Source organism: Dunckerocampus dactyliophorus, chromosome 10 (genome assembly GCF_027744805.1).
Source record: "Dunckerocampus dactyliophorus isolate RoL2022-P2 chromosome 10, RoL_Ddac_1.1, whole genome shotgun sequence".
Taxonomy (NCBI): domain Eukaryota; kingdom Metazoa; phylum Chordata; class Actinopteri; order Syngnathiformes; family Syngnathidae; genus Dunckerocampus; species Dunckerocampus dactyliophorus.
The window spans coordinates 10,407,711-10,432,097 of NC_072828.1; the positions used below are offsets into that span (position 1 = coordinate 10,407,711).

Genomic DNA, 24,387 nt, shown 5'->3' on the forward strand with positions numbered 1-24,387 from the left:
ATTCCTTTATCCAACATACAGACAACTTCTTAAACAAGCTCCCCCTGTAAGTACAGCTGTTAAAGTGTGGAATGAAGAAACTGATCAAGTACTTCAGGACTTCTTTGGCTGCACAAACTGGGATGTGTTTAAAACTGCAGCGGGGAGGGAAGATTGTACTGTTGATTTGGATGAATACGCGTCTGCTGTTACTGGCTACATTAGCACATGCATAGAGACTGTTACCACCACCAAGTATTACAGAAAATACCCTAATCAAAAACAGTGGATGAACTGTGATGTAAGGGCTAAGCTACGTGCTCGTTCGACTGCATTTGTCATGGGCACCGCTGAGGACTACAAAAAGGCCAGATATGACCTGAGAAGGTCCATACGAGAGGCCAAAAGGCAGTACAGACAGAAGCTGGAGGGCTACTATTCCACCTCAGACCCTCGGTGCATGTGGGCGGGGCTCCAGCACATCACAGACTATCGACAGCGGAGTAGCGTAGCCACGTCCAGCCAAACCACACTTCCTGATGAGCTGAATGAGTTCTAGGCCCGCTTTGACTCCCAAACTCCTGATGAGCAGAGAGGGTGGCTGGACTTGGGGAGCACACAGGACTCACCTCTCATGGTGACATCAGCTGATGTGCGCAGGGTTCTGAACAAAACAAACCCACGAAAAGCAGCAGGGCCAGACAACATCTCAGGATGTGCACTTCGGGTTTGCTCATCAGAGCTAGCTGATGTGCTTGCTGACATATTTAACCTGTCGCTTGCACAAGCATCTGTACCGACCTGCTTTAAGTCCACCACCATAGTGCCCGTACCCAAGAAGAGTTTCAAGGTGTCAGTATTGTTACGTTACGTTACATTGATGAGACAACAGACACTGCAGGAAAAACTGTCCACAAACTGGAAGAACAACAAGGAACTTTCCCAATGCTAAATGTGTGAGCTTATATTACGGTACTTTCTGTCTTATTTTCACTTATGATTTACTACTTTGGGTAATAGAAGTGCAAAGACGACTATGGGGGTGTTGTTTCATGTCCAGAGGGCTCTAATAATGTTGAAAACCCGTTTTTAGAAGGTGGTAAACAGGTATGCTCTAACTGCAAAAATATTCCATTTATAAATAAGGAATCCGGTTGGGTCTGGAACCAATTAACCACGATGAATGAGGGATTACTGTAATATTCATTTTTGTAATACTTTTAAAAAGTAGTGTTTCCTGGTTAAATCAAGGTTCAATAAGGTAAAAATACTGTGAGAATGAGAACACAAGAATGGATGATAAAAGTGAATGACATTTTACTGTTTGTATTAAAGAGCTTTTGGTAGTAATAGAAATACAATATGATACAGTTAGTGCCCAAAAAGTGTTTAAAACGCAGTGAACATTCCATTGTTGTCTCTACATGGTGTTGTGATGGATGAGGTTGCGGTGTTGTTGCATCATCATCACCTCTCATCTCATCTTGTCTGGCGAAGCACATGAGTGTTTACCGCCTCGTTAAAAGTCCATTCTTGATGCTTAAAAAAATAAGTCTGTAACGAAGTTGTGGGTTTTGGGCGCCTGCCTGGGAGGAAATGCTGCAAGGAGGTTTTCATTAGATGAAGGGAATGAGCATTGACATATTACCCACCAGGCTCTTATGCTGCATAAACTTGCACTGAAATGAGATCAAAATCTGTGTACTCCTGCTTACCTGCTTTTTTCCCCCCGCCCTCTCCTCCTAACCTCACCTCCACCTTGTCGTCCTACGTAGGCGGAACAGGCCAGCCTGACTCATGTGGTGGACCTCCTGTCTGTGGTCCTGCTAACCGCCATATGGGCTGTGTGTCCTCGGGACAGCCTTGCACTGCTGGGTCAATGGGCACAGGACAAACTCACACAGGTGGCTCACATACAGTATTTTAATATTTATATCCACACAGTGGAACTTTTAAGGTCCAACACAAAGATGATGATTGATTTCCCATGGGAAATCCTGTTCATGGAAATAGTCTCAATAGCGCTGAACTTTATTAACGGTGTAAGGAATGTTTTAAGTGACAGTTTTGCTTCCTTTAACTGGCATACAAGTGCAAAAAGAAGTTAAACACCACATATGCCAAAGTATACAGAGCAGCTTGTTTTTTTTATTGGCACTCAGCATGTTGTAAAAAAATTAGATATAACACTAATATCTTTGTCACTTATAACTGTAAAAGCTAAGATACGGATGTTTTCTTCAACTAGCTTAGCACCTAGGTTCCCAAAGTGGGCTACGTCAAATGTCATAGGGGGTATGTGAATAAAAAGGAAAAACAATAAGCGCCTCACACTCACAATTACAAGTGTGCCTGAATGCCTCACAGCGCACAGTCAGAGCAGAAAGAAGGAAGTGTGAGTTATATGGATTAGTAAGTAAGTTTGATTTGTTTAACCTTGAAGACTGAATTCATATTGGCGCTCCAAACCCCACACTGTGAAAACCTGTCAATGTATGTGCGGGTCAGGATGAAAGAGTGGGAATTCCCCCGAAAATGAGGCTTTATTCCTGGTTGTATGTGCGCATCTACTTGTACATGGTTTCAAATCAAATGTCTGAAGGGGTACGCGACTGTGAAATGTTTGTGAACCACAGGCTTAGCATTTATTGATCTACATTGGACATTTAATTTTTTCAACATGTGGCCTTGGGCAGTCAAAGTTCGGACACATCTGACTTGCACAATAGCTTGACTGAAGTCACATTACTGACTATCTGTGTGGCGCCCCCTGCAGCTGATGTTCAACCGTCCCTACAGCAGGAAGCTGGAGGCAGAGGCAGATCAAGTTGGACTGCAGTTGGCCGCTAAGGTACGCTATCATCTTCACATCGCATTTTAACACTGTAAGGAGTATTCATATGTTTTATGTTTGCAAAGCTAGCCAGACTGTTATTCGTACTCTAATTTGATCAGTTTCATCGAGATGCATAATTTCCTCCTTCGTGAAACAAAGCAACAACGCATATTAACATTTAACAGACATATACTGTGTGTGGTGTGTGCGTGTGTATAGGGAAGCACTGATTGATCGGCCACCGATCAGTATTGGCCTATTTCCGTAAAAAACACGTGATCGGCATATGCCGACAAATGCTTTTCAAATCAGATCACAAAACACGATTGGCATCAAACCCTACCCTACCCTGTCTGCTGTGTCACATAGGGTTGCCACAGGGTTGCCAACATTGAGCCGACAAGGAACGCACTTTGTCTCGTATTTGTTTGACAGCTTGCCACAGGCTACGCCAGTCGATGCCAGTGTGTTAGATCAGTGTGTTTGATCACTCCCTTATCAAACCTTTTCTTGCATTTTTCTTTACACGCTTTGCCTCGCTGTCACTGGCGGCAGCTAGCTAGCTAGCTAGCTAGAGTTAGCCGCCTATCTTCTGGTCTTCGTACTCCAAATCTGACTTTTTACCACTTTTTTGTTTTTAAAACAAAAAGCAATGTGGTTAGTTTGGAGCTCGTTTTTTGTCCCACGTGGAAGCTATAAGTGAATATCACATTCATGGGGTACGTACTAACTTTTTAAGCGTCACTGAACAATTTTGCGCTCTTGGTGTCGTTATACTAATTATGTTTTGTCCTCAAAACACCATTGGTGTAGAGCTTTCCCGGTGTGCTGTTGTTGTAAAAAGCTGCTAAGTTACATGTTTAGAGCTCACATAGTTGTCGGCTACTCTGCATTATTTGTTGGTAGTGTTTTGTCTGTTGTGTTGTTATCTACCCGCTGCTGTGTGATGTTTTTTTTTTTTTTTTTTAGCTCTTTCTTAAAAAAAAAACACTGTAAGACTAGTGTGTGGAATGGTAACCCTCCTGTGATTTTGAAGGAACTGGTAAGTTCATAGTGAGCTTTGCTGTTACTCTGCTTGTTTAAATAGAGTGGTTCATAGAGTGGTTCACTTAAATAAAGAGTTACCTTATTCTCACAGACTTGTGAGCAGCACAGTATTAAAATCATGATGCAGCAAGTTCAGCAGTTTTGCAAGTTTGCGAATCAGCCACTGTTAAAAATGTCTTTTTTTTTAAATTGAAATAATAATTGTAACAAATACTTTAAAAAATAAATAAATAAACCAATACTGATACTCAAATTAATGCAATGTAATGCCCATATTTGCCACTAGGTGGCGCAGTTGGCAAAGTAAACAAATGCTGTCACAGCCAATACAATACAATTTCGAGGATAGCAACACATGCCCTGTTTGAGCGCGTGTGTGTGTTCGTGTGTCCTCTACAGGCATGTGCAGATGTGCGTGCAGGGCCCGTCTTCTGGCAGCAGATGGAGATCCGGGACCAGCTGAGCGGAGAAGTCAGCCTGCCCCAGTGGTTGTCCACACATCCGTCTCACAGGAACCGAGTGGCGCAACTGGACCGCCTCGTGCCGCAAGTATGCACACATGCTAAATCTTTATTTATGTTTTGTTAAGCAAACGTGTGCCCACTGGTGTGATGTCAAGAGTTGGTGGCCCACACTGTAAAAAGATAAAAAATACACACAATAATTAGTCTCCTTGCTGCATTTTTTGCATCAAAATATCTCCCTAAAGTAAAAAGGACCTGAGGAACGCTCACACGGTACTAATGAAGCGTCTGGAGAGATGCATTTCACAACCTGCAGGCTTGGATGCAACACAGTCAAACGCATCTCCGGGCTCCGGCATTCATGGTCATTGTTTCTTGTTGTGTGTGTGCGTGTGAGAGAGGCTTTAACCTTGAGTTGGCTCTTCAAGCAGATGGCTGAGCAACTTGATTGTCCAGCAGGTGCCTCAGTGGTTGTCTAATTGTGTGTAAATTTATGCGTGTGTGTTGCCTGTCCTGCTGACTCCTGTATGGTGGATTTGACCCAGAGTGGCGGCCATTGTTGTAGTCAAAGTGAAGCCACAGGTACACTGTACTGGTGTGCGTCCATGCCAGTTGTATGTGTGTTGAAAAGCACAAAGTGCCTCCGTCTGTGTGCTCCTTGTCTCCAATCCAAGCACAGTAAGAGTCTGCTGATGTGGATGCTCTTTCCATGAAAGAGGCATTGCCCTCACTGTGTGTTGTTGTGATGTGCGAGGTATTTGGACACGCACTAGTCTTCATTAAGCCAACAAACCATGCTTTTTATTTAGGCACGTTCTCACAAAAGTCACTACACCCCTCACGTGCATGCTTATTACACAATATCTTCTCAGGGTACAGTACTATAGAAGTGAAACTTAGGTATACTTTGGACTAGTCAGTGTACAGCAGGGCTATTCAACTAAAAAGAAAAAGCCAAATGTCGCAGGGTGCTCGGGTTTTCCTATCACTAATATTCTTATTTTGTATATAATGTCATAAATTCCGACATCAGCAATATGTTTAAGCTAGTCAAAAGACCCTGTATATGAGAGGAGCCCTCTATTGTTATATAAAAAAAACATTAATCGTGGATCCACTACATGACAAGACCTGCTGATATTTTTAGGAATGTGCTGCAAAGATGTCAGCCAAGATTTGAAGTTAACTCACAGGCATGTCTGATGTCATTCTTGGGCTGGTTTTGACCAGCTGGCTGCCAGTTGAATAGCCCTGGTGTACAGCTTGTATAGCAGTATAGATTTACTATCCACTTAAAATGAGTCAGTACACAGCCATTATTGTCTAAATATCTGGTAACACATGCTAGTAGCAAGATAACTGTGTCCTGCCTACAATCAAGCATGGTGGTTGTAGCGTCATGGTCTGGGGCTGCATGAGTGCTGCTGGCACTGGGGGAGCTGCGGTTCATTCCAACATTCTGAAGAAGAGCTGAGGAAGCTGAAGGTGATGAAGTGGACAAGTATGTCTCCTCCCGATGTGAACCCAATTGGGCACCTGTTGGACATCCTCAAGCAGAAAGAAAGAAGAAATGTGGGAGAGTGCAACATCCACCAGCTCCACCAGTGATGTCATCAGGGGGGAGTGGAAGAGGATCCCAGCAACAACCCGTGCAGCTCTGGTCATCTCCATGCCCAAGAAGATTGGGGCTGTGTTGGATAACAGGCTGTGTGGTGCTCACCCTGAAAACTAGCCATCTGACCTTGAACTTTGTCCCCACCCTACTATACTGTAATCCCACGTTGCCTGTGTGTCTAGGCTCTGGAGCTGAGGGAAAGCTGTGTGTGTCCCGCCCTGCCGTCCACCGACCCTCGCATCGTCTTCTCCAAGAGTGTACGCGTGCTGCTGGAGGATGCCAAGGTCCAGGAAAGAGCCGGTATCCCGATGAAGCCGTCACAAGGGCCCACCACAGGGGTGGCTGTGGCTCTGCTCGCCCAAACTCCACCACCTTCTTCAGCCCGTGAGCCGGCGTCGGAGGTCGTGGTGGAGGCTCCTCTCAATGCTGGACAACTGACTCAATGAGTGGAGACGGCTGTGGTGCTGCTCCCTAAAGACTTCTTTACTCTTCTTCTGCTGTCAGTGGGCAAACCCTCAGGAAAGAATGCAGGAAATTGGAGGAAAACCACATAAATCCATGATACAATCATTGCACTTGTACAGGGCTACTCAACGGGTGGCCTGGGAATGGCAGCAGAGCAGCCGGCGATTTCAGTTCAAAACTTGGCAGGGACGAGCATATTTTTTCTAAAAGCCACCAGATCACTGTCTCATAAAGGATCTCTGGCTAGTGTTTTGGCAGTCTTGTTATATAGAGCAGGGTTTCTTACCATAGGACTGCATATGCAATCAATTGAAGAAGGCACATGTAGTTAAACTACAGCTTCCAACCACTTGGTGGCAGTAATGCATCAGTCAGTAGTTTGACAAGTTCTAACAAGCAGAAGAAGCCAGATTCAAGTCTGTAGTGAACGTTTTGGAGATGTATTTAAACATCAACCTACTTAACTACTAGCTGCATCACAAACAGACGCAGCCATTTTTAACTTCCCAGCCAGGATGAGTTGGCTCCACTCCTCTGGCTCTCACCACCACAACGCCACCGGTAAGATGTGTCAACTTTATTTATCCCACACTGGGGAACTCCACTGGTGGCATCGCAATCATTCATCAGCTTGTGGGAGGAGCGATTGCCGTCTTTAATTGATGAGCTAGCAAAACAAATATGTGAAACATGAGATCTCACTCGGTGTACAGCCTTCAGGGCTCTGAGTGTACTGATGTATTATTTCATTTGCAATATGTCTCTTTGTTGCTCCAGTAATACAATTGGAGATTGTGTATCGTAGTAATACTGCAAAATTCTAGTCTGTTCTAGAAGATTTTACTTTCTTTATTATTATTTTTTTTTTGGCAAGCTTAACCAACGTCGGCTTGATTTGGCTCCACCCCCACTAATCCTGAATCCTGATTCCAATTGAGTGAAAAGGTTCATGTCATTGCTTTGATCACCTTTTGATTAGTTTGTTGGCGTAATTACACAAAAACGACGCAACTTTCCGACTTGTGTGAAACTTTGTGGAGGCGTGTCGCATGTTCCAAACAAGAGCCCGTTGCCTTTTGGTAAGGGTACGACCAAAGGTGCAGATATGACAATCTGTTGACAAATTCTGATCGTTACAGTTAATTTGCATTGGGGCCAAGAGGTGCAGTGACCATGGAGCAATGATGAAAAACAGCATTCAAATTAACAAAGCAACAGGTTCACTGTAAGAAAAAATGATATGGGGCTTGTGTGAGATGACCTCGCAATCTGATGCATTTGCAGCACTTCTACAAGGAAAATGCTAAGCGGATTTTATATTTTACTTGAAAATTGCAGTTTATAGGTCAGAATTTTTTGATTTAAATAAATTATTTTTATCATGTTTTAATTTTTTTTAACATGATAAAACCAGCGTTATTTTCTTTCAGAATGAGCCTCCATGATCTTCACAGTTTGGCATGGACACTACCATCAATAGCTGAACAATGATGCAACAGGCGGCATAAAGAGATTGTAGCTTGAGAGGCCAGAGAGACAAATTGGAAGGATTGACAAGGCAGCCGAAAGAGAGCTTGTGTCCTTTTTGTGGGCTGCTGTCATTTACATTTACATTTAAATCAAACATTTGACAAAGATGTGCAACTTCCCCTCAAGAAAGAGCCTGAGCTCCTTCTTCTCAGTGTTGTGTTTCCTTTCTGTGACGCCCCCACACGGGACGTCTCACCAGGCCGTAAAGACTGCTGGCAGGTATATTCCTGGTATTGTGGAGATGCTTAGAAACGGAAGAGCACTCCCACAGAGAGTGGAGGACACATCTGCTGTGTGGGAGGCGCCGCCGTGTCCCAACATGCACTCTGGCTGCACTTTGACCTCCCCGGCAACTGCCGCACATAAACATGCAGCATGCTGAGGAATATTGCATGTGTCCTTGTATTTCTGTCTTTGTGTGGCTCAGCTCTTGACACTTTTGTCATGGGAATGTTTCTCTTTGTGAGGACATTTGCGTAAGACGACTGCTAGAATGCGGGTGTTTGATTTTGGTGAATATTTTATTGTGTTTAATCCGCAGTTAAAGTATTTCTGTATGACACACACTCAGGGGAAAGTGTCCCAGTAAGGCAACATTTGTTACAGGTAAGGATCCCAGACGCAGAGCCACTTCACACTGTTTGAGTTAAAAAATTGAAGCGTTATAATGAACACAAAAGGCAAGGGGTTTCCAATGCAGAAAACTGAGGGAGACGGTGCAAAACAAGGTAGCAATATACAAAAGGCACCATAGGAGAACCAAATAACAGGAAAAAAGTACGAGGAACAAAAAGGGATGGTGACCAGAACGGTGTCACAAGGCGCTAGGAGGGCGGGAGACTAGCATACAGAATACTTGACAGGAGCACACACAAGAGCCACTAATACCAACTGACTAGGTGAGTAGAAGCAGATGGAACTCTAGTGTGTCTCAGGTAACATGCAGACAAAGCAGTATAATCCTACATCCTCCTCCTCCTCCTGTAGCCAGGTAGCTAAATACTCCTAATGGCAAAGTGGCTACAGGTGCACCTCGTGGCATGGCCCTCTCAGGAAGTCACAGGATCTAAGGGGAAACAAAAAAGGAAAGGTCACCAAGGTAAAACAAAACGGAGGCAACACAACAGAACCTAACAAAATTGGTCATATGCTATCTAAACTCCAAAGAAGTCGGCGCCTCACCAGCCGTGAACCTCACTGCACGTCACTGACTATAAGGCATCTTTGAGTAAACTTTTGAGTATCTCATTGCCGGGCTGAGGGACCTGGTTTTCAGTAATCAATATATGGTCACCCTATGTTATTACGTTACTATATTTTAAATATGGTCACCCTATGTTTTTAATTTAGAAGTAGCATTAGCATTAACTGTACTGTGTGATCAAGGCTATTTAAAACAGGCTACATTAGCCCAGTTTCCATTCTGTGGTATTTTGTACGTATATGAGTGGGTTCAAGAGCAAGTTGTATTTCATAATGTAGCTTTCATTTTGGTCTACCTCAGACAAAACAAGCCGTGGAGCTATCTCATCCAGTTCATTATCTGAATCATGCAGGAAACACCTAGATTATCATTTCATTTTCCATTTCTATTTCCTTTCTGTTTTGAAGCAGCAACCTGTTCTGGCACGGTTTCATTCTGAACATTTACTTGAACGTGATACCACATTTGCTGTGTTTGTTTGCTTTTGTCGAAAGAAAAAAATAAAATAAAAAAAATCGCAACTGAAAAAAACAACCACCTTCCGGTCCCTTCTGCATCACTCAGGCAAACTCAGTGTAACACTTCCTCAAAATAAAAGCATGCCAGTACCACACGCACGGCTAAGCCACACATTCAGTCCACACTTTTCACTCAGAAAACTGGCGCAGAGCAGCCCTTTCTCATTTAAAAAAAAATATATATTAAAATATATATTTTTTTTAAGCTCTTTTTTTAACTCCAGCTTGGTGAGTGGATGTGGCACTGCCCGTTCGTTTAGCCATAATACGGGTTAGAAAGCAGCATTTCGCTCCCTTAACTATGCCGCACCAGTAGGTATACGCTAACCTGCAAAACAGCGACATGTACTACATTATGGACGTAAGTACGTACCAACAGGATCTCATCATTGCCGGACAGTGTTTGGCGTTGTGTTGTTACTTATTGTTGTCACCTGTCACTCACGGAGTTGCATTGCAAAATGGTACGGAATCAATTGTTATGTGTTTATTTTATTTACAGCTCAGGTTGGATTTTATTTTGTTGCGCTGCAAGCATTTGCTGTGCGCCGAGAACACAAGATCAGTGTGCGTGCACATCAGTGGGGCAAGTTGTGCGCAGATCCTATAGTGGCGCAGTCTGGACCCAAAAGTCCATGGCCAATTTTTTTTCCTCAGTGTTTTTTTTGTTTTAGCATTAGCACAAGCATTCGCGTTTGTGGCGTTCTAGCGCGGGGTCATCTTGATATTCGCTTTCAACTCCACATACAAGTTTTCCTCTAATGGACTCTTGCTGACTTATCATGTTGATCTGTGTGTGTGTGTGTGTGTGTGTGTCTGCTGTGATGCTATTAGAGATTAGGATGTTAACACAGCGCTCATGACTGCATCGATCCTCACGACTGTCAGGTACACCAGAGCGCACATCTGCTTCTCTGTCTGTCGCACTTGATCTCAATTTGAATAAACGCTCCTCTGACATGATGGAGGGTGTGACAGGAAGGAGGACTGTGGCGGCACAGGCGGGAGGGGAATGCAAGAAAAAGTGAAAAATGAGAGGAAATGGCTGAAATAAGACTTCCTGGGCATTTTCAATAGTTTTCATAGTACTGACATGTAGGGATTAAACCGTGATGAAATTTGTCATTTGCAAAAAAGGTGTCTCGCGAGAACAGGGAGCTAGAAGCCAATCAGACTGTGAACTACGGCATTTTTGCTATGAGTGATAATGCAGTAATATTGAAGCAGCAGTGCACGAGGTATTATAGGAACCGCACATTAAGTGCTTTACGTACACCTTGCAATCCAACCTACCTCGGTGTTCCCAGCGTCAATTCTACATTTGATCAAAGTTAATTAAGATTTGTCATAAAAACACGTAGATGTTTGGATGTCTGCAACCCTAATCACCAAGCGGTTGTGTTGACGCTTTTTACATTTGGCTAAGTGCCAACTTTCCAAGCACCGTTCACCTGTTCGACTTCATAACACACCTCATAGAATGGTGAAGAATATGTAATTTGTTGTTGACAACATCCTAGAATGTATAACAATTGAAATCTATAAAGAAAAAAGCAAAAATGTGTTAAGTTCTTTATATAGAACTCCAAAGTCAAGGATTGGAATGTTTGAGAACTGGATTAAGACAACCTTTACAGACATACAGTAGGTCAAAAACAAATTTTTATATGTGAAGACTTCAATATTGATCTTCTGAATCCACATAAGTACAAGGAAATAGATGACTTCATAGATACAATGTATAGTTTGAGTCTATATCCTAAAATCACCAGACTAAGCAGAATAGCAGACCACTGTGCCACCCTTATTGATAATATATTCACCAATGACTTTGATAATAACACAACTAGTGGTCTGCTTATCAACGACATCAGTGATCATCTTCCAGTGTTTCTAATTTACAATGAACATTATAATAAAAGACAGGAGGTGGCTAGAAAGACTTTTCAAAGACTGCGCACAGAGGACAGCATCAGCGCTTTTCGGAAAGATCTAGAAGAACAAAGATGGGAGAGTACAGTGCAAAAGATGTGGATGAAGCGTATGACAACTTTCTATGCACTTATATGGAGCTCTATGATAAGAACTGTCCCTGGCAAGAAAAGTCCAAGAAGCAAAAGAAAAACAACCAGCCATGGATGACAAAAGGACTAAAAAACGCCTGTAAGAAGAAGAACACATTATACAGGACATTTATCATTCAGCAAACTAAAGAAGCAGAACAAAAGTACAAGACAAGCTGACAACTATCTTGAGAGTGTGCAAGAGGGAATATTATATTAATTTACTAGATAAGAATAAAAATAACACCAGAGTAACTTGGGGTATCTTAAATAGTATTATAAAGAACAGTATTAAGAAAGCAGACTACCCTCACTATTTTATGGTTGGAAACACTAACAGGGATGAGGTCGTTGAAATGTTTAACAACTATTTTGTAAATATTGGAGAAAAACTATTGAATTCATGAAATAACCCATGACAACACACAAAGGTGGTGTCGTGTGTTGATCCCGCTGCCACATCGTGTCTTTGCCAGCAACACGTTTTCAGTGAAGGTAAAAGTAACCGTAAATGTCTATTTATCCCTTTCATTCATCATTTATATGCATTTAGGTATGTTTTATGCATGTAAAACTATAAAAACTTGTCATGTATTAACATTTTTGAGAGTCAACCGCTGATGACATCATAGACCGGCGACGGAGCTGACTTCCGGTTCTTGTTTCCATGTATTAGTAAGCCAACATGATGCTCACCAGGACGTTTTGTGATAAAAATACATTAAGAACACAGTTGGACTCACACAGTGTATTAATAACACAACAAGACGCCCGTTATATTGTACGCTAACCGGAAAATGTATGCAAACAGAGCCAACATTTTTGTGTACTTTTTTAAATGTAAACCAAAAACATGGTAACCGGGGCGTACTCTAACTGAGGTAGGTACTTCTGTAAATTAAAAAAAAAAAAAAAAAGCGTCATGGTGAAAACGACCAGCAAGCTGCACTTTGGACATCGCTGCTTTTAACCAAGAAAACTTGCAGAAAGGCAAAGGTGCTTTTGCAACACTTTCTGCTACGTCTGCCTGTCTGTCTGTTCCGCTTTTCTCTCGCCATGTCCACCCCCAGGTTGAAAAACAAACCTGCAGAAATACCTTTATTGTGTATCAGCCTCCCTGAACAAACAAGCAGACACACAGCAGTCCAGTGTTGCGATCAATAGCACTGATAGTGTTAGTGGATCAATGAAAAACTTTCAGTTGTCACTAAACATCTGCACTCAACGCGACATGTAGATGTGGTCTTTTTGATGAAACATGTAAGCGGCATCAAGCAGGCTTTCCTTAGGTTGCCGGAAAAATTAATATTACGTCAAATTTAACGTCACAGAAAAGACACACACACACACACACACACCTGTGCACACACGTAAGGATTACATTGCGAATTTATTCTGATGTATTCCAGGCTTAATCCCTTACATATCCCTGGTAAATAGCTGTAAGCAGACACAAGCGCATTCGCTCACGAGCTGGCCCCCATTAACACGTCAAATGTGATAAGAACCCCCCACCACCACTGAATAAACAGGCATTGCCATAATGATTGTTTCTCCTTCTACCTTGTGTTTGGAGCCCATTTGTACTATTTCCAATGTGTGTTCTTTTGCATGACAAAAAAAGTGACCCAAAACAATTACCCATGTAGCGATATACACTAAGTATGTACAGTATGTGCGTATTATTATGTGCTTATATTCTAGTTATTTTACCATTCCGCTATCGTATATGTGTGGATATATTTTAAAGGCACTGTACTGTCAGCTGCCGAGAGGGCGCCAATATTGGAACATGATATCCCGTCTCTTCCTGCATTGAATACACCGCAGTAACACACGCACACGCGCCATTTATGGTGTCGTCAGCTAATGTCGCCATTTTACTAAACTACTAACGTTACCTATCAATGAGTGTGTAGCCAGTCATACTGTAGCAACATGACTTGTTATACGTACATTGACCACCTCTCTGAGAATGCTTTAGTGTGTGTGCATGTACGTGAATACCAACACCTTTGAGTCACAGCCATGTGTTATTTTATTCGAGCCGAACAAAAATTCACAGCAATTTTCATGCAGTTTAAGTCGCAATTGCGAAAAGTATGGAATTGTTTTTGTACAATGTGTTGGCCAGTAGTGGTGTTCTTGTATTCTTCTGGTTTAAAAAAATAAGAATTTTGTAGAGCGTTGCATACAGGCCCTTTTAAGAATGCTTATTTAATAGATTATTTATTTCTTTTATTGACAATTTGTATTTTATTCTGTGTATTTATTTATTTTGCAAAGTCAGAAATATAGTTGCCATGCATTTCACTACTTTAACAATATTTATTATTTTACTGTACAGTAATCCTTTGTTCACCACAGTTAATTGGGAAGTGAATTTCCGCAAAGTAGGATTCCTTACTTATAAATGGAATCTTTTCGTAGTTAGACCTTAGACCTTCGAAATACGGGTTTTAACATTATTAGAGCCCTCTAAACATGAAATAACACCCTTATAGTCACCATTATACTTGGATTATCCAATATAGTAGACATAAGAGAAAATAAGACATTATAGACTCCCACGTTAGCATTGGGAGAATTCCTTCTTGTTATTCCGGTTTCTGGACACGGGTTCTTCCTGCAGTGGCTATTGTCTCATCAATGTAACATTGCTTACTAGTAACCAGTGCAGAATACTACATAGCACAATTTGTCTTTAAATGTTATTTCTGAATGCCCTATATTTGCATTTTTGTTCATTTGGCCATTTTTATGCTTATTACAAATGCTTACTTTCGGCAAAAAAGATGTAAAATTTGCTTAAATATGCATATTTGTGACTAATAATAGGCCATAGTCAACCACAAAACAGCGATGATTTATTAATTAATATAATTTGGAAAAATGTGGTAGAGTGAAGGTGTGAAATTCAAAACGCGATGTGCACGGCCTCTTTTAAAACTGCCACTTTCGGTAAATGTTGCCGGGAAACTGATGTGAGTCGTGGTGTAACGAGACACACAACCCACGAGACACGACAATGCACAAGATTTGGCAAACGACAATGAGACGAGACTTTTAACATTAACTTTAAGAAACATACAATGAAAAAATATAACTGGACAAACTTTTTTATTTAACCCAGTCAAAAAACAATGCAGGTGCGTTTTGAAATGTTTATTGCCCCACAAATTGACGCTAAACAAATTTTTGTCAATATTTTTTGAGACCAAATAAACCACTGTTATGCTACTGCAATGCATAACCTTCTGCACGCTACACTCCTCCGTGCTCTTCCACTTCCTGCTTGCTGTCGAGTTTTACATGCAAGTGATCCATGCCAATACCTTATCCAATGCACTGGATGAGTTAATATGATTATTCATATTTCCACTGGCTTGACTCCCAGTCGGCTGATATCTCCTGATATTTTTTTTGTCTTCTACTCCAAAGTGACTCGCAGAAGTAATTCCACTTCATCGTAATACTATCCAAGCCGGAGAGCGGAAGACGACAAACGTGCGCATGCATTCTCTCTGCTTCTTTTCTTTTGGAGTGTCACATGGTTGTGTCTGTGTGTCTGTTTACAGCACCACATGTAGGTGGGCCTTATGTAGTACATCATTTTCACCCATTAAGCTCTTCCCGTGTGGACTATTTGCTATTTACTGATCCGACACAGTGTGAACTCGCCAAAAAAAAAAAAAAAACCCAACCCCAGGAGCATTCCCGTGTGGACAGGGCCATAGTTACCAGGGGCCACTACTGAATCTATGAACAGAACAATTGATGGATTATGTGTAATTATCGTTATTGCCTTATTTTGTTAAGTCTAATTGTGAATGCTTTATTATTTCATTTATTATTTTTTACAAGGTGCTGTTTTGTTTCATATGATTCTAACTCCTAAGTATGCACAGCAGAGAATGAAGCAGGTATAGCTGCACCAGATACATTTCATTTAAAATCAGTACTTTTGAGTTGGAACAAATGTTGGTCACTTCAGTAAAATACAAGTTACAAGTGACATGAAAATCTTTTTTCATGGAATTTTTTGTATCGAAAAATATTGAACCACCAACCAAGTTTGAACCATTCATTATGAGAGTAAATACCTAATATTAAGAGGGGGGGAAAAGTACAAGAACAAAGTTGAAATATTTGTAAGAAAATTAATAAAAATGGAAAAACGTACCCTGCGATTGGCTGGCGACCAGTCCAGGGTGAGCCCCGTCTCTCACCCGTAGTCAGCTGGGATAGGCTTCAGCACATCCCCACGACCCTAATGAGGATAAGCGGCATAGAAGATGGATGGATGGAAATGAAAAAATTAGCAAAAAAAAGTGCAACATAAGGAAAAAAAAAGGTAAATCACACTAATAATATGCTTGTCACCGATAACATAAAGATAAGATGCCGGCTGTTTTTCTTAAAATATAAAAAATGTCTCATCTAATCTACATGCGTTGGTTTAGAAAATGTAAAAGTGGCCCCCACATCCTTTGATTTTTAGTATGCGGCCCTTTGTGGAAGAAGTTTGGACACCCCTGTGTTAGTGGAAGCCTTCACTTTTGATTTGTGATTTTTGATGACGTCACGTTGAGACCATGGTGAGTAGATGTTATTTTCCCCTCCAGACAGATTTGTTCTGCTTACACTGAACATATGCACCATATCCGACTCGCACACACTTGGAATGACACAACGACCTCCTACAATGTGTTATCTGCTACTTCACCGGTTGTGACGTTGGTGCATGTGTGTGTGTCACACTTTGCTCGGCGTCTCTTTGGCCTACTTAGTGTAGTAAGTAGCACAGCAAGCTGCTCCTCCTCTCCCTGTGGACTCCAGCTGAATAATTGAGTGGCGCTGAGGCAGAGTAATAAGCTGCATTGCTGCTTTAATAACCTGACGGACACTGTGTGTGTGTAACAACTAGTAATACTCCAAAGTCGGCAGAGCAGACACATGCTGTCTAGCAACCAGACCAAATTATACCACGTGAGTGTGTGTCACTATCTTAATAGTGAGGCTGTGAATGTGTGCACTATTCTGAGCGTTTCGGTAGATGCATTGCAAGTCAAATGTGTAAACCATGTCTATACATAAAAAAATGTGAGAATGTGCGTACTGGCCGCATGCTCCACACACAGCCTATACACAGTCCTTCGACTGAAATTAGGTTGGACAAAATAATACATAAGAATACATTTAGATTTTTTTTCTTTGTTAGAATGTAATTAAATAAGAACTTAGTATCCTAACTTATTTATTTCTATCATATTAATATTGTTATTTATATCTTATTATAAGTAAAAAATAACCAAACCAAATATTAAATATCTCAGATGACAAGGGATATGCACTGAAGCCCAAGCTACTTACACCATTTTTAAATCCCCAAAATGCGCAACAGGTGCAGTATAGTGCTGTACACAGCAGGGCGGGCGCTGTAGTTGAGCGGTGCGACAGACTCTTTAAGGCGAGATGGCTGTGTCTGGATGCGCAGGCTCATCTGTATCCACCATGCCACTGATGGTGTTTCGCTTAGAATGGAAGCCATGCGCTCATCCAGTGGAGAGAGCACTGGGGTTCCCTCTGCTCCTCCGGTGGCGCACACAGTGTGATTGTGGGCAGCAATGCGCTTTTTAACCTCTCTTGTAATGTCGGATTTTTTTTTTTTAAATCTCCTCAAGGGTTCTTGTCTCAGAACTCCCTGAATTCACAGCCTCTGTTACCTTCTGCCGTTCCTTTTGCTTTGTTTTACAAGTATTTGTCATCCCTGTGCCCCAAACTTCCAAATAACACACATTTTCTTATTTCTATTTGTTCCACCATTACTTCCATTTCACAATCTGTGAAATTGCGCTTCTTCTTTCTCAGTTTTTTTCTTGCTTCCGACTCAAAGTGAAATAAAAATCCTTTCTCTTTATATGCAAAAAAGGTCATTGTGGGTGTGTGTTGGAAGACATCTATGGTGAGTTATGGGCATGGTCAGAAGACGTGTTCACATGCGCATAATTTCAGGATGGTTGATGTGTATGAAGGAAAATCAGGGGGGAATATACGTACGTGGAGTTTTATACACTACCGGTCAAAAGTTTTAGAACCGTCCAATTTCTCTAGAGGAAAAACTTAAACTTTTCAGGGTTTTAAGATGGTCTGTCTCTCTTTCATTGTTAATTCCCTTTTTTCTTGCCATTTTTGTAACAACAAATTACTTTCTGCAGTACAATGCTGTTCCTCTGATGTTCACGAGGGTATAGTACCACAGTCTGTTCCGAACACTGTTTTTATGCAGACAGAGGAGGTCGTAAGTACTCCAGAACTTGGAAGACCTGTAGGAAGTAGTTGCACCAACTGCCCAGGCTTGATCAACCTCCATTTCTGCAGAACAGCTTTAAATTGTTGACCCATTTTGTGGTCCCTGAAACAGGCTTTTTTGGATAATTCCGAAATACACGTTATTTTTGTACCATTTCAACCTATTCATTGGACTTGAACGACTTGAATTTCAATACATAACTGGAAAAATTGGGGTGTTCTAAAACTTTTGGCTGGCAGTGTACATCTGATGGAAAGACTACGTATGCATGTTTCCTGTTCTGTGAACACACAGATTTCTACACCGAAATATACACAGAGTTTTATACATTTGGCCCCTGGTGCGTAATATTGTCAGATGATTACTACATAGTCAATAAAGTAGGCAAACATCAGCCTTTTTCACATTTCGATCCTTGAAATTTCTGATGCTCCTCTATTGTGGTATTTACAGCTAAACTTTCTGGACTTCTGTCGATACCAGGGCAAGAACCTTATAGATTTTTTTGAATGCGATCTATTCCAAGATGCTCAAATGCAGCTTTTGTAAACACTTGTCCTGGGATTGATTGAGTGCGTCTCCAATTACTAGAGGAGGGAGAAAGTCGGTGTTTTGCAAGTCTCAAGTCTTTCACCCCAAGTCTCGAGTCAAGTGTCACATGCAAGTCCAAGTCAAGGCAAGACAGATCAAGTCAGGTCACAGGCTTGAAATTTTACAAGTGCTTGTAAACCTTACAAGTGGGATGCACTGTTTAAGTATTTACCAAATAAAATGCCTTGACCTTGTAATTTGCAAATGCAAGCATGCAGATCACAGTGTTGATCACTGCCACTCTCCAGAAGTCTGGCGCTCACAGGGATGTAAGCCGTACCCTCGTTTTCTGCTGTTGAACCTGATAGGACAGCAATGGATGTACTCAGTAGGGCAGATTCTGTGAGAACATTAGGTGTCTAGCATGAAATGACCCAATAATGGTCTCGTTAGTTCAATACTTTGAATGCGGACACATTTTACTTAACATACTCATGAAAAAAAAATGTTTTCAAGTCATCAGACTAAAGTCCAAGCCAAGTCCCAAGTCACTGATGTCAAAGTACAAGTCGAGTTGCAAGTCTTTTATGATATTATCGAGTCCAAGGTCATCAAAATTGGGACTGGAGTCCACACCTGTGCCTCACAAGCAGAGTCAGTTACCTCTGTATGTGTGTGTGTGCGTGTGTGTGTGTGTGTGCAGCGTGACATCTCAACCTCCTGTCTCACCTTGAGGCACTTCCAGCACTGCCAAGGCTGTGAGCGCCACCATGAATACTTCCTGTCGGCCATTGTTTTCCGCACACACACTCATTCTCACACAGTTAATTTAGATTGGCTGTTGGACATTTCCCAGGGACACACCTAATTGACCTTTTTTGTACCATTAAAGGCAAAGTTAAATGTGGTCATGCGGGTGCTCTGTTGGTCCCAAACACACAACCTCCTGCTTGCTGATATAGACTTAAAAAAATAATAATTTGGTGCAGAGGCTCTTGGTCTGTCCTGAGGGCTCATTAATGCCTCCCGGGTGGAGGGTGTGTGTGTGCGTGTGTGTGTGTGTGTGTGTGTGTGTGTGTAGTTCTTATCAACAAGAACAGGCCTGTCTGGCGCATGCACACACACACACACACACACACACACACCCACACACACCATCATATGTGGATAGGTTGCCAATATCAATGATAGACACACTAGTGGCCGTGTGTGTGTGTGTGTGTGTGTGTGTGTGGGTGTGTGTGTGTGTGTGTGTATAGAGAATATCTTGAGTCATTTTTATTTGTCGATCATGTGTGTGCAGTATAATGAGGTCTATTTTGTTGTCATAACAACACTTCCAAATCCTGTTTGTTTCTTCTATAGAGTACATTAGGTTAATTAGGCTTTTAGTCACTGCATGGTGCACTTATGCAGATGAACAGTACAAGAGACGGGTCAAGATGTAGTAGAAACGTGCGCCTGCTGTATTGTGGAGGGCTATCATGTCCTTTATGTGTTTTATATACGGGGTGTATTTGTTTGTGTCTGCTTCTACTACTGAACCGCTGCACACAAACGGGTGAAAACCGCAAGGGACACGCAGATTGCCTGCACGGATTTTCAAACCCGCAGACAACACACAAAGCCAAAATTGGGATGCAAATTACTGTATTTGCTGTGTGTACACAGCAAAACCTTGCACACAGCCAGGTCACAAGAGCAAGGCAAAGGAGGAGTGCGTGTGTCGTACGTTTAAAAGTACACTGTGTACATTGCCCGACCTCGGCAGTGGCTCCTCCCGCGGTTCCTCCCTGGTTCTCCCGACCTCCGTGGATGCACGGCGGCTGCTCACATAGCGTATCTGACATTAACGCACCTTACCCGGCCACGGCGGGTGGCTCGTCCCGCTCTACACTCTGGTTCTCCCGGTCACGAAAGCCGTAGGTGCCGTATGAAGCCAGTGTGGTCATCTTGTAATCAAAGTGAGTGGGCTTCACGAGTCTCGTACGATGCCCACACACGGTACGTCCCCAGTGAGTGAAACGTACGACAGCCTTACATGAAGCACACCTAGCTCGCACGAGTCACATGCCGCAGTCACGATCTAAAAGCTATCAATGGAGGGCAAGCGGCAAGCATGTGGGTGTCACGAATCACTTGCTCCATAAATATGACACGCTTGCAACCCCTCTGATACCACTTCCTCGACGTGCTGGCCGGGACGAAGGCTCTAGTGCACCTCGAGCGGCAGTTTTTTAGTGTTGAGATAAAGGCACATAGTAAACCCTCTTGTCATCCAGCCTGTTTGGTAGAGCGACACGAGGAAAACAAACACGCATGCACATGTCAAGTTATTGAGGCGGGCAAAATGATTGAGTTTGTTTTTATTTATCGTGCGATTAATTGATTATCGTCACAGGCCTAGTACATGGTCTCAGGTCAGATGTCTGAAGGAGGACAGGACTGTGGAAAGTTTGGAAACGACTGCCTGAGACCAAGCATGCGGCCATTGTTGGCTGACATTTCAGTCCTTCACTTTTCACTTTCCTTTTCTTTGACACAAGGCCTTCAGAAGAGTCTTCCTTACGCTTGGGAGACATAATAACTGACACAAACTTACCTAAAAAGAACAAAAGTTCTGTTGTCCTTCCTTCGTGTACTGTGTTTTTCTGCCGCACGCCCATAAGTTCTTTATATTTTTGGACAGTATCAATATTTGATGGGAGTGTGCCATAACTACGAAACATCATAAAAGACAGCCTGCACATAAATTCTATAAATAAATTAAATTACATTTGAAAAAGGACAGTAAAATTGCACAACTTTTCCCATCGGTGATGACTATTTGCAGTTTTTATATTTTCTTTGTGTGAAGATATTTAAATACTGTACTTGGTTACACAAATACAGACCTTGTTGAACAACAAAAGAAAAACAGAAGATACCCTCCTGATTTATGTCGAGTTGAAAAATTGCAAGAATTTACATTTTGCACTGTTGGATCTTAATGAGGTTCTAAGTAGAGTTTCAAAATGCAAAAAGAAGAAATGGGAGTGAGACAAAATAAATTGTGTTAGCAAATTATTACAAACAAGCATTAAAGTCAACAAGCATTAAATCAGCTGATCAAAAGCTGAAGACCACAGCCTTTAAAAGCCAAAATCTTGGCAAATTGTGGATTCAATGTCTTTTTGTGTCAGGTATTCACACTGTCGTGACGCTTTGTCTCGATGACAAAGGAAAAAAAAGCTTTCTCTTTTTGAACGTGGTCAGATTGTTGAGCTGCACGAGCAAGGCCTCTCGCAGCGCGCCATTGCTGCTGATGTTGGACGCAGTAAGACAGTCATTTGAAACTTCTTCAAGGTCTTGAGGGTTATGGAACAAAAAAGTCAAGTGGTAGACCCAAAAAAATGTCACCCTGAGCCGGAGGATCTGATTGGCTGTCCGGAAAGACACGGGAGGATCCTCAGCCCAAATGAAGGTTGTTACTGAGTGCAGTCCAATAACCATCAGACCGCATCTGTGAGAGAAGGGTGTTAAGATAACAAATGTCTTCAAAGTCCTCGTCTCCTTCAAAGCCACAAAATTGCTTGTTTGGAATTTGTACAAGATTTGAGTTTTATTCTCTGATGAGGAAAAATGTAACCTTGATGGTCCTGATGGCTTCCAACGTTACTAGCAAGACAAGGGGATCCCACCTGAGATGTTTTTCACACGGCACAGTGGAGGGGGCGCCATCATGATCTGGGGTGCTTTTGTACTAATGGAGCTTCAGGTTGTGCAGGGGTGTCAAACGGCAGCTGGCTTTGTGGAGCAGGGGGCATCCCTCAAACCTGAAGGCCCTTGTTCGTGTGGCAATGACTGGCTTTTTCAACAGGACAATGCTGCAGTTCACAATGCCCGCCTGGCTTCTTCCAGAGGAATAACGTCACTCATTTGGACCATCCTGCTAAATCCAATTGAGAACATTTGGGGATGGATGGCAAGGGAAATTTACAAAAATGGACATCAGTTCCAGATGCCGTCCAATGAAGCCATCTTCACCACCTGGAGCAACATTCCCACTAGCCTCCTGGAAACACTGGCATCAAGCTTGCCCAAACCAGAAGCAGCTACTCATTACTGACTCCTTTTTTGAAAATGTTTCTATTTTAGGGGGGTCTGGTTTTACTCAGCTATGATCTTAAACTTTTAAACAACTGATGATCAGCCTATTTATAGGTTGTTTGCAATACATTTCTTCCTCAAATTATTATTATTTTTTGCCTAAGCCCCACTTAGAACCCCCTTAAGAACCAACAGGGCATATTCTGTGCATTCGGTGTAAATTCTTGCAGTTTTTGTACTAGTCCTTTTGATCAGAACTGTATAATGTATGCCATGACGGATATTTTTAATAGGATACCCATTTTTATTCATCCTTCTATAAGGTAAGTTTCATTAAATGTGCTATTTATGTGCAATTATTGCTATTATTATTGCTGCTAAGAAGGCATTGAAACAGCTGCATGACTACTTGATTGAAGTTTTTCCCCCCCTAAAAAGTCAGTCAAGTTTTGAGGAATTCCCCATGTATTAAACAAGTGTAAAAGATTTGTGCTTGATGTAAGCCGCCCAGCAGTCATGGCAGTTGTTCTGCTTCATAAATACGAAAGAAAAACATGCAAAATGCTTGTTGCATTTCGACAACAGCAGAAGCATCATGTCCTCAGGCTATTTAGCAACATTGTCACGCCTTTTTTTTTTTGTCCAGCTCTCTTCTGTCATTCCCTTCTAAGAACTGAAGCTGTTTAAATCAGCGTACAAAAACAATATTGTTTATTTCATGACTAGCTTTTTTTTTTTTTTTTTGTTCTTTTGTACAACGGAGGGCCCGACATTGCCTGGCGGCTTGAGATCTAATCACGGTGTAAAAGGCAGCCGAGGTCGCCTGCGGAGCTTCGTAATTGGTGGACCTGCTTCAAAATTCACGACTACAGTTGTTCCTCACCACTCCGCGCTTCTAATTAGCGGCTTCACTCTATCACGCTTTTTCAAGAAGATACTAACTGATAAATCATGCTGGTTTGTGCTTGAATACGGCCTGTTATTAGGCAAAAATATACATGTTTAAGAACATGTTACATATTGTTTGCCCTAAACTAAGTATTCTCACGCAGAAAATGGCTAAATGAACTAAAATACAAATATAAGGCATTCAGAAGACTCATTGAAAGATGCTGGGGTGATATGTAGTATTCAACACTGGTCTGGAGGTGTCAATAATGTTACTGTAATGTTCAGTGAGACACACAAGCACCAGTCTTGATCACCGGAACAACAGGCTTTTATTGCAGGTTTGAATTATCTCTCAGGCACAATACTCCCTAACACAGGCCACTGTTGAGGCTGTGACCCATGCCAAGTGAGCTAAAACTCAGCTCTGAACACCCGACATCACTTCCTGTCCTTGCCACCAGAACACATTTATGTCTACTATATTAGGTAATACAAGTGTAAAGGCGACTATAGGGGTGTTGTTTCATGTCTTTAAAACCACATTTAGATGGTAGTAAACGGGTTTTCTATGCTGTAACTGCGAAAATAATCCATTTCTAAATAAGGAATCCTACCTAGAGGAAATACACTTATCACGGTTACGAGGGATTACTGTATTTGTCGCTCAGCAAAGACACAGATGGCTGCTACTGATGATGGTTCTTGCTCTGGTTGGCTTGTCCTCGTCCTATCGTTTTGTTTATCTTCAGTGAATAGGCTAACCTAGCAAGATGTTGCTATGAAAATGTGACTGGGTACAAACACAGCTCATTAGCATTAAGCTAGAGCAGGGGTCGGCAGCC

At 41.9% G+C, this 24,387-nt stretch overlaps 1 protein-coding gene across 3 annotated transcripts in view; it reads left to right on the forward strand.

The window, feature by feature from the left end:
• The window catches only part of oma1 (OMA1 zinc metallopeptidase), a 33,197-nt gene that overhangs the window by 5,237 nt on the left and 3,573 nt on the right, over positions 1-24,387 (forward strand). For 2 of the 3 annotated variants that reach the window (XM_054789432.1, XM_054789433.1), the window contains 4 exons: positions 1,755-1,883; positions 2,756-2,830; positions 4,262-4,411; positions 6,124-8,087. In XM_054789432.1, the coding sequence (XP_054645407.1) occupies positions 1,755-1,883; positions 2,756-2,830; positions 4,262-4,411; positions 6,124-6,387 (618 nt within the window). In that variant the 3' untranslated portion in view covers positions 6,388-8,087. Of the gene's footprint in view, positions 1-1,754; positions 1,884-2,755; positions 2,831-4,261; positions 4,412-6,123; positions 8,088-24,387 lie in introns of those variants that run through there. The other variant, XM_054789434.1, reaches the window with a different exon arrangement.